Below are 11,565 nucleotides of genomic sequence, written 5' to 3' on the forward strand. Positions count from 1 at the left end.
ACCAATAACTTATTAGATGAGTTCACACTGCTTTCTGATGATGCATGTCCTTCTGCTCTGACCCTGACAGTGGACCTCACATGAACTATGCACAGCAGCTCCAGGTCTCTGAGCTGAAAGATGCAAGAGATCACCAAGGCTGGAGGGAGGGGGGCTCAGCAGACGGGTTCATCTTTACTGCAGCTGCACAAGCTGACAAACAGGATCAATGGGTCTCTGCGCTAGTTTTAACGAGTCTTCATGAAGTCGCTGTCTTGGAAGTGTTTGCTTTAATTTCACACGAGCACCACAGAAGAAGGGTGAGTGTGGGTGTTCATGTGTCCGATGAGCTTCCTGTATATATACATACACATGCACTGTATATATGATGAGGGTGAAGTTCTCTAAATCACCTGCTGCTCTGAACTTTGAAGCTGACTGGAGGCTAAATCTAAATGAGGCTGTAAAACAATGTGGTTAGAAATGAAAGTCACATTGTAACACAAAACATCTGCATACCAACACAGGATGTGTAGGGCCATACAAACGACCGAAGCTCCTGATTAAAAATTGAACTATTGAGGAAAATTGTTTGTTTGTTTTTGAGTAAATGTATAAAAAGGATGGGACACCTGAAACTGTTTACTGCAGTCTCATGTCTGAACTTTTGATCGCTCCACAGTCACTGCTAGGAAAAGTCAGGTGATGCAAATTATAAAAAGTTTTAAATATTCAAACTTTGTTCCACTAATAAGCAGACACAAGCTCAACTATAAGCTGCATAAACCCACGGAAAAATTAAATAATTTATTTCCACAACAGAGCAAAGAGGAGAACCTTTCAGACAGCCGTTCGGTCATGTAACTAAGAAACGGTACTTCAGTTGGAGATCGAAGGTTAATCTGATGTCTGAAAGATCAAAAAGATTTTCTTATTTTCTTCAATACAGTAAATCAAAATCACCAACTGTCTGTAAAAGAGCTTCAGGAAAAGGTGCAGAAAATGAAGCAGTGGTGCGAGCAGCTACGTCTACACAAATACAACCTTCGTGTCATTAAAGATAATTTCCCCTCAATTTTCACAACTTTTACAATCTCAGGTTTGCAATTCGAACAAGCAGAAAGTGGCAGCAGAAAGACTTAATGAAAAGCTTTCTCGACACCTTCAAAAACCCAGAACTAGAAGCAGTTACTTAAAAATAAGCCAAAATTCACTTGATAAATAAAATCTTGGCGAACAAAACAGAAACCCTAGATTTTCAGCGATAAATGCAAACTCCTCAAGTTTATCTTTTTAACTAATTTAAGTCTGGAAATTTGGATCCAGTGATGTGGACTCTTAAATGCAGTGCTCTTACATGAGTGCACCATATTCTGCGACAGCAATAGTTTTGAACGGTTTTCCTCATTTGCTCTGGCAGATTATTACCCATGATGCAACCTGCAATCTGTGACTGGCAACAGGAAATCATCTCAATGTTTTTACTTAATCAGAAGAGAGAAATTACTTGCATCTGGTGCATAAAAACTTGCAAAATTATTTGATCGTAGCAGGTGAGCGTTCATTATGAAGCAAATGTTGACCCCATCAGAGACCAGCCCTCCAGCCCGGGGAAGGAGGGAGAAGTTACTTCTTCGATTCTTCAAACAGCAAACTATCATCTTGGCCTCAGCTGAGCATTAGGACTCTAAATACCAGTCATGCCTGGTCTGTGGTCCTCCTTTCCCATGAGATGACAAAAGAAGGCAGGAAGTCTCCAAGCGGCCTGGCTACACTTTCGCCAATGTGGTCTGACTACTGATATTAGCCCAATCTGGCCTGGCAGGAGACAGAGAGACAAAAAGCTGCACACCATTAACCAGTGAGCACTACACAGGAGGACAAAGTGAGCAACACAAATAAATACCAACCCAGAGGCTGATAAATTTGTCAAACTACATTTTCACAATATTATTCTTACTTAATAAATGGAAACCTGTGATAGAAGGTGGGTCCAACTCAAACAACGATGGCTGGAGATGTCTCCAGGTTTATGCGAGATAAACTGAGATGCGTTCAGGTACCTAAATTTGTTGATGGTTACTCCAGTGTCACATCCATTCTGGTGCTGCATTAATGAGAAGGAGTGAGGGCTATTAGTCACTCCTGTCCTCAAGTCAATGAAGCAAGCGGCAGCGCCGAATGACTGATGGTCAGCCACCTATCATGCTGGGTGTGTGTTTGCAAAGTTTCGCACTTAAAGAAGGATGTGTCTAAAAGTCTCAAAAGCAACAATCTGCACTTTTTATTTAAGGAACAACCTCGCCAGAAGATGTGAAAACCGCTATAGGTTTCACCAGAAGAATTCACCAAATCTGAAAGCAATATGGCGGTGGAGTACTCACCGCTGTAGAAGCGGATCAAACAGCTGAGGTCGGAGTTGGCAGCTTCGTGTTGAACTCGCACCGGGTCTGAATAACCCATCGATGTCAGGTAGTCGTACACCATCTGAAGTGGACGTTCAGCGGGGTCCAGCCTCCTTCAGGACCAAAGACATGGAGAGGAAATATGTGCGTGTTAAAAATGTTGTTGTAAAATAAAATCAGGAGATCCTGATGGCTGAGTTTAATGATTGCAAGAAACAAAGATTTGTCGAGAATTTCTCCACCCATGGATGATAAATGTACCAATTTAGGTATGTCAGGGAGCTGGTTTTACAGAGTAAAAGCATAGTCATGATTCTGAATCAAACAACCAAAATCAGGAAAAAAAAACACAACAGAAAATCTAAAATTCACACTGATGCAGCGTCTTTAAATATGTATTGGGTTTTAAAGAACAGATAAATGAATAATAAAGAGCTCTCTGTATTTTAGGACACAAACATTAGATGTTTGTCAGACATATCGATTTCTATTGTTTGAAATGCATTTTCAGCTTACAGCTATACTCGCATCAATAATCGTGATGATCAGACATCTTCAACATTTTCGCCAAATAAAAATCTTTAATTTTGATGAAACTCTTCAGGCGAAAGTCACATTATCTCCGTTGGCCTGTAAGGTTTGAAGAGTCATTCATATTGGTTGATTCCTGACAGTTGTGGTTTTTAAACGTTAAAGCTTTAAGCAGGGATAAAGAGGATGTCTGACCCTCATGCTTAAAAAAGACAAGCCTCATTGATTCCTCCAATAGCCATGGAGGTGCTTTTTACTGACCCGGCAATAAAATGCAGATATGTGCAGTTACATATATGCGTATACAGTTACCCAGGCTGTTTCGCGGGTCACCTGAGTTCACATGTATCAGTGAAAGGTGAAGTGATTTAGAGGCCCCTGATGTCAAGCTGTGAAATCCTCCTGAGAGAAACTATTCAAACTGTCTGGGAGGCTCCTTCTGGACATATCCAAAGAATGACAAGCTGGGTGGAAACTCAGGGCATACCCAGAACATGCTGGAGGAATTACACCTCCCATCTGTCCCGAAAAAAGCACGTTCTGGATCCCTAATGAAGAGCCTGATGCTGGGAAAAAGAATCCCGGGCTGGTTTGCTCACCCTGTTGGAAGCAACCGGGACGAGGATAAGTGGTTCCAAATGAATGAATGAACGCAAAAGAACGACGTCTGCGTCAACACTATTATCTTATTAAATTAATCTTAAAATGTGGGTTGTCCAGCTGAAAATACCAAAAAAAAGAGCCAAAATCGTCTTCAGTGCTAATGAATTCCTTCCTAATGTACAGCTCAGCTTTGTTTAGATTCAGGTACAGATGATAAAATCAAAGATTAAAAAAAATATCCAGAACTACACCTAACGGTGCAGTTTGACAGAGTTTACTCCAGTAGTTTTCCAGATATATTATTATGCAATTCTGAAATGCAGGTATGCACTCAATGTAAACAAAGTGTTTTTATCTGCACACTTTACTCAACAAATCTGTGCCTTCAAAATGTACGAATACATCAAAACGGTTGGACTTCTCGACCCCAAACAGCTCTTCCATGGACGTCACCATTGTTGACCTATTTTCAGTCACTTTGGCTTTTCCACCAGTCTTTGCAATGAGTACATTTATGGTGATGACAAACAATGAAAAAGAATGAGTTTAAAAATATAAAACTCAACTGAAACCATTTTAGAGGCAAACACACATGGACTTCTAGCTTGTGAATTTAAAATGACCACAAACTCACTTATTTATTTATTTGAATACATTTCAATGTAACCTTGGCTTGCCTTTACTGTAAGTGATTTCTGTTTCTGGAAGATTATTCTTTTCATTAACATCAAATGAAAAACAGTTCTCTTTAGAAGGAGACTTTAATATTAAATATAAATCCACCTGGTTGCGCTCACTGGCAGACATTTGTTTAAAAACTACTCATCTTGAATGTAAACTGAACCACCTTTCTGGGGTTTGCAAAAGGTTTTTATTTAATACCACTATTCTTTACTCTTCGTTGGTTTCGGTCTGTAATATGTAGAGTCAATAATATGTTTTGTACTTCATTGCTGGGACGTTATTACAAGCCTCCAGTCCTGTTTCCAGTATTTCTGCAGCATGTTCATGGCATGATCGCGAAACAATTATTGCTTACCTACACAAACAATTCAGTTTTTCCAATAAACCTATTTGTACTTTTGCTCACAACTTGAAAGTTATATCGATTTTTACTTAACATCCCTCAATGTTTAAAGTAAACTGAGCAGCCTGTAGCTCTCAGACAGAATAAGTCTCTGAGATTTAAGCTAAAGCTGAGCTCTTGTTTTCCTCTTTATTGTATTTCCACGCTGGTTTCTGAGCAGACTCCTTCCTGGTCACGGATGAGTGAACCAGACAATCAAAAGGTCATTTGCTGTTTCAGTCTGTCTGTGTTCATCTTGTGGAGCTGAAAGCAGAGCCTGAACCTCCGGTGTGTCTTCAGTCAGGTGGAAGTATGAGATGATTGGATATCCTGTGTTCCTTGTACTAACGTCAGCTTGTTGAATGCTGCATCTTGCTTCAAATTACATAAACAATAAAAACTGCAAATGTTTGTTTAAAACGATAACTCATCTGTGTTGCTTTTGTTCAACACTAATGCGCATCATAGTACTCGTGACAGCTGCCTCTAATGGAAGATCTCAGCTTCCTGTTAGATCTTTGCAGTTGTCTAAACCAGCTGCATCATGTCTCGTGTTTCACTCACTCTGTTGCTGTGTAACTGAGATACAAAGCCTCATTTTATGTTTCAGGATCTGTTTTTTTTTTTTTTTCTTTTTGTTTTTAATGCATCATTTCACATTAAGCTTCAAGCTGTCAAAGTGCAAAGCCATACCCAGCTGACAGTAAAACCACTGAAGATGCTGCTGGAAGTCTGCAGCTGATGGTGCGGAGTAAACGATGGAGCTAATTTTTCTTTCATTTAGTTGCTCCGAAAGCAATGACACTTTCAGAAGGTAATCACTGTATGTACATCCAGAGCTGATTATTTTTTGTAGTCAGTCTAATTCAAGATGGACACTACAGCAAATTAACATTTCCGAACACAAAAAATTACTTTAATTCAGTCAATTTAACAGATATTGAGCTTGAATTTGGTGCGGCAGTCACTGAGTCATTCACAACAGACACTCTGAGCATGTTATTTTCAAGGTTTGACCAAAATGGCTACATTTCTCAACAAAAGATGATGATGAGTATGAAACCCTGACATGAAAGGTGGCAGGTGATATATGCATTCAATCAAGGAACCCTGGGCCTTTATTAACTCATGAATGCATCTCCTGTCCTCTCCTCACACACCTGATTAGGTCTCCGTGCAGCTGAACGTAGAGTCCCTGTCCATTCCTCTGAATGCACAGCTCCTCCACGGTGGTCCTGGTGGAGCAGAGCACCAGCTGCAGGTCTGTCTGAGGGGTGGACGTGGTTTGTGCGCCCGAGGCGGAGGGCTGAGGGTCCACCGTCCCACCATAAAGGCACACGCAGCCCCGCTGGGTGTCCCCCTTAAGCCAGTCCCGCTCTCGTGATCCAAATCTGGTCTTTCTTGTCACACAGCTTCTGCTCCCATTTCTCTTCATGTTGCGCTGCAGACAAAAAAGAAATCTTTTTTACACATACTTAGGAGCTCCTAAAGAGCCTGTGGGGGGTTCAGTTCATACTGCAGATACTTAAACCCCTGCACTGGTAGTTAGCAATGTGACTATCTATGTGACTGAGTCATCTTAATTAAATGTGGTTTTAAAACTTTTTGTACCCAATTAAGAATGTCATAAAGCAAAAATGAAACAAGATAAGTGAAATGACTGATTTGTGGTGATTGAATTGTTTTATTGTTTGTACCTTCCTTCCTGAACCAGCCTCTGAACAGAAACGTAAAAATAAACCTTTTAATGCTGGAAAACTTTCTGCTGACCACAAAAACTTCCATCGGTTGTGTTAGGCCTGTGTAATGACACGTCCAACAAGTTATGTCTAAATTTTCTGAGTAACATCTGTGCTTTCTATAAATGAAAACTTTCCTTAAGTCTAACGCTGTGAAATAAATAAAAAAATAGATTATAGTATTGTGTTTCTTAGTTTTCTGTTGTTTTTTTTTAATCTCTTATCATGTGAATATGTTAGATAAATGTGTAGCGATCTAATATTTTTGGAAAAAAATTATCTACTCTGGACCACAACATTGAAATGAACGAGTATTGTACCAATAACACCAGCCATAAATGGCAGAGACAGTTAGCACAAGAGGGTAAATTAAAAAAAGAAAAAAGAAAAGGAACATTTATACACAGAGATTATATATTTCTGTCACAGGAAAGCTGCTGGAATTTGTTAATCAACCTTAACTTCACATTTATTCACAGTAACAATGGGTCAAATATAAAAGTCTGGAGATGCTTCGCTTTTCAAATGACATCATCTTTGCTTCGTGCTCTTATTACGGCTGCAGCTAATAATTACACTTGTCAGTGTTGCAAACACTTAAGTATAATTTAAATAATGGTAATTGATTTCATTACTCAAAAGCTCATCAGCTGTAATGAAATATTAGCTGTTACTTGATTAAGATTTAATGATTATTGTCCAATCAAGTCTGAGGGGGTAACAGCTAATTTGCTTCCTGTAAATTAGGTATCTTCTGATAATTTTATTTATTTTTTTGTACTTGTGTATTTACATAAGATTATTATATAATGCTTTTATTTCTAAAAGAACAAGTCTAAACTATTTAAATGGCCGTGAGAGGAACAACAGTGTCCCTGAGGTTAGAAACATAGAAACAATCAAAAGGTACATTTAAATCTAAAACATGCTTTAAAAAAAGGCCAGAGTTGTTGATTTCAAACAGCCTACATGAAATAATAAACTTCTACTTGTTGGTGTGAGATAACTCAGACTTTGGCCTTAAATTATAAATTCTTCATCTGAACGTTGTTTAACAGACACATGAATAAACTAAAATCATGTTTAGTTTATTCACAAACTAACTCTAAGGTGTGTAAAACATAAATAATCTATATTTGTTAATATCAGCAACATACTCAAAATAAAATAAAAATGTCTATGATTGTGTCAAATCAATCTTCCGTCTGATTACATTATTTAATCACTTGTGAATTTAGGATCCTTATTGTTGCAGTTTTGGAAACAAATTTGTGTCAGTATTTGTTTATGATTTCACAATTCCTGCAGCTCAACACTCTCTTGTTATTAAAATGACCTTTTTATTATCCGCCACACATTTTCAGCTCTGGCTCTGATAACGCTCTGGATGACCTTTCCTACCTTTGGCACAAGGAACCCGGACACAATTTTCCCAAAAGAAAGCTGAAACCCACCTGAACACAGATCACGTTTCCAGCGTCTTCCTGTTCATCAGTTTTTAACTCGAACCCAGAGAACAAAAAGTTCCTGCATCCTTCCTTTCTGTGTAACACAGTTTAGATCACAACACCGTGGGAGCCCACGCACCGGGGGGTCATGAAAGCGTCTTCAAATGAATGTTAAAAACGATTATTTTTAAAATATTATGTCAGAAGTGTTACAGGATAAAAATAGCTGGTGTAATACAGTTCAGGCTGCTTATGTTATCGTTATGCTCTGATTTAATTGGCCTGCTAACAATATTTGCCTCCTCCAACCTCAGATAATCTGGGCCACAAGTCTGTGCCGCTGTTATTTTATTTTATGGGTCTGAAGCCAACCCGTTTGGGAACCACCACTTCAGATTACATTTCTGAATGTGGTGGAGAACCATGGAGTGACAACAAGCTTCCAGAGTGCTCCGAAGCTCATCAGGTTCAGTTGGGTTGTAGCTAGACTCCCAAACAGTAGATGTTCGGAGGAACAAAGTTGATTGTAGTTTTCTCGCACCAAATTGTCAAACTTAAACCCAACCTTGCTTGAAAAGCGTAAATATGCCCAGGCCTGACCTCACCTGAACATCGGTTGATTGTTAAGTCTTTCAGAGTAATGTCACTTGTTGTATTCTTTAAACTTTAACCTTTTTTTCCTCACACAGCTCTTAGAGCAGGGGTCTGCAACCTTTACATTATAAGAGTTATTTTACCGTCTTTCCCACTGAATACAGTTTGCACAGAGCCTCAAAACATACTTGACCCCCTTTAATTTATACTCTATGAAATAAAAACTAAATAATAACTACAGTTAATGTTGCATTAATTATCCATTGCTTTGTAAGCGTTAGGACAAAAAAACAAACACTTTGCATACTTCTGCAAAGGAAAACTACATTATGCAGACCTATTTAAGTGCATATTTGTGAAAAAATAAAACTAAGTTGCTCATTTAGTGATAATTAAAGCACCAGGCTGCAGACCAACGCTTTGTTTGTTGGTATTTTAATTATTACTCTTTTTTTTTTTTCAAATAGACCACAACCTTTATTTACTTAAACTACTTGGGTGCCTGGCTTTTATTAGAGGCACGCCTTTTATTTTTATTCTGTGCATTATTACAAGAAACTAGCCGTATGTTTCTGCAACAGCGTGTGTTGACGCCTAAAAACAGATCATCTTTGAGCAGAATTTGGACAGATACTTTAAACTATCAATGTCAATGTCATGATGTCAATGTAAACAGACTTATGTCAGGGATTTTTTTTTTGGTGAAAGTTTCCAGGAGCCACAGGTTGCAAACCCCTGATTACTGTCAGAAAGCTCCAGGTTTGTAAAGAGAAGCTCCTAAACACAGTGAAGTAAGTGCAATGTAATGAAATGCACACAAAAGTGTCCCCCAGCTGGGTCAAGTTTGAAAGATTCTGACAACTCTCTGTTGTTGGATTTACCAGCTGCACATGCTGATGTGCACACACCCTTGAACACAATGAGGAGGCACAGATCAGATGTGCGTGTTGTTACAGATGATGTTTTGCTGCAAAATGTCAGAAACGTGTGCAGCTGGAGGCCCTCCTAATGAGGCTCTGAGTGTGTGTTAAGTGTGTGTTTGGTCTGCCTGCGGTTCAGCCCTCACTGAATGCCAATCAGCTCTTATTATTACCGGTGTTACATAACACTGCAAGGATGCGTTATAAATCCTGCACTTTGTCCCGTTTCACTCAGCTCCTGCCACACACACACAAGACACATCCCCAGCATAATCAGAGCCCAGAACCTGCCTTTAACACTCGGATCCCCGTCGCAGAGTGGGCTCCGGGACCACTGCGGCTGCCGCGACCCGCAGTCAGGTTCGGCCCCGCCTGGCGGACCACCGTGTCCGGCTGCCTGTCGATGCAAGCCCCGCTCTCGCCGCCGTCCCCTCCTTTCTTGGTGTCGGCTGGGATTTTAGCCGCAGAGCCCGCCGCGGTCTTCTTCTTCTTCTCCTCCTCCTCCTCCATCGCCATGTATGAGAGCCCGTTAGCGGGGAGCCGTCCTCCCGGTGCGCGACTCGCGAATTCCCGCGGAAAGACGAAGGACCATCCCGCCTCGGTGCTACGCCGCCATAACCCGAACCGAACCGAGTGTGTGCGCTGTCACACGCAGGCCTGCCGGAGCAGATCAATAAACATTAAATGGGCGGGTTCGGAGTTTTCTTCAACAGCCACTGGTCCTGTCTGAGGGGAGAGGCTTCCTATAAATAATCATGAGTCAAGTTTTAGTCCTCGGTTCAGTTCACGATTCAGCCCACAGAGTCATTCTGCTGGCAGAACACCTCACACTGCCAGGTACTTACCTGCTACTGATCCGGCACGTTCCAGATAAATACCAGGTACTTACCATGCATCTGGTACTTACCAGGTAGGTAACACCCTGTAAGTACAGGTAGGTACCTGGAAAATACCAGGCAAGTACGTGTAAATACTGGGTACTTATCTGGAACATACCAAACCGGGTACATACAAGCTGAATACTAGGTCCACACTGGGTATGTACTACTTAGCTGGTACTAATGAGTACATACCTGGTACTTATTACATATAGGGTACATACCAGACACTTATGGGCAGTACAATCAAGTGGCATATTACTTAAAGTACATACTGTGTATTCTGGTATACACCAGGTGCATAGCAGGTACTTCTGGGGTAAGTACCTGGCATTTACTGAGTACTTACAGTACAATCAAGTAGCATGTTACTTTGTGCCTAATGTACTTTGTATTTACAGAGTATGTACCAGGTATGCATCTGGTACTTATGGGGTAGTACAGGCTGAAGGTCTGTACTTTGAAGTGACTTATTATACTCTAGTTGTATCATGTTTGTAATTGTAGGTACTTGGCTGTTTTGTCTATTGCTATCTAAATCAGATATTTTCTGCAGATTCTGTTGTGATCCGGCCAGCAGAGATATTCCAGTTATGATGATGTTCCTTCTAGTAAACATTTTATCTGAAACCAAGACAATGAAAACGTTAACATCTTACCTGGAGGCCAGAGGAGTCCAAACTCCTCTTAGGCTCTCAGTGAAGATGTAGTGAGGCCCCCATAAGAAAGGCTTTCGGTGCACTTTCCACATAAAGTGGATGAATTTGTAAAAATTCTGTTTTTAGAATGAACAGTGAAAGTGCTGAAGGGTACTCTGACTGACACATGATTAACTCCTTACATCTAATCTGGATTACAAAAAAAAAAAAAAAAAGGCTGCTGTAGTCTGAACCAGATTACATGTGACAATTATTGAATCAGGTTCATGTAATACATTATAGTAAAAAAAATTAGTGAATTGCATCTTTAAACACCAGAGCAGATAATATGAAACAAAATAGGTTATTTCTAAAATGGCAGTTTAATTTTTTTCTTTCAGGTTGCAATCTTGGCATTTAGTATCTGGTCGTTGTTATTGTTCTCCTTTTTATAATAATTTTAATTTTTTATATTTACATTGAATATCAAAGGAGGAAGTGCTTCTTGCGTTAAAAGACCAGAAACAATTTTTTTTCATGTAGCAGAAAACATTGAACATTTTGTCACATTACCGTTTTTGAATAAACAGTTTTATTGGACATACTATGACCACAGCTTATTCATCCATCCATCCATTCTCTTCCGCTTATCCGGGGTCGGGTCGCAGGGGCAGCAGCCTAAGCAGGGAGACCCAGACTTCCCTCTCCCCAGCCACTTGGGCCAGCTCCTCCGGGGAAATCCCAAGGCGTTCCCAGGCCAGCCG

General features: G+C 40.1%; 1 protein-coding gene across 1 annotated transcript in view; it reads right to left on the reverse strand.

Moving 5' to 3' along the window:
- Positions 1–11,009, reverse strand: part of phlpp2 (PH domain and leucine rich repeat protein phosphatase 2) — a 34,201-nt gene extending 23,192 nt beyond the window's left edge. The window contains exons 1-3 of the mRNA XM_017405135.3: positions 9,577–11,009; positions 5,745–6,025; positions 2,364–2,497 (exon numbers count right to left, since the gene is read on the reverse strand). Of these exons, the coding sequence (XP_017260624.1) occupies positions 2,364–2,497; positions 5,745–6,025; positions 9,577–9,801 (640 nt within the window). The 5' untranslated portion in view covers positions 9,802–11,009. The remainder of the gene's footprint in view (positions 1–2,363; positions 2,498–5,744; positions 6,026–9,576) is intronic.
- Between the last annotated feature and the right edge of the window lie 556 nt (positions 11,010–11,565).

Source organism: Kryptolebias marmoratus, linkage group LG15 (genome assembly GCF_001649575.2).
Source record: "Kryptolebias marmoratus isolate JLee-2015 linkage group LG15, ASM164957v2, whole genome shotgun sequence".
Classification (NCBI taxonomy): Eukaryota; Metazoa; Chordata; class Actinopteri; order Cyprinodontiformes; family Rivulidae; genus Kryptolebias; species Kryptolebias marmoratus.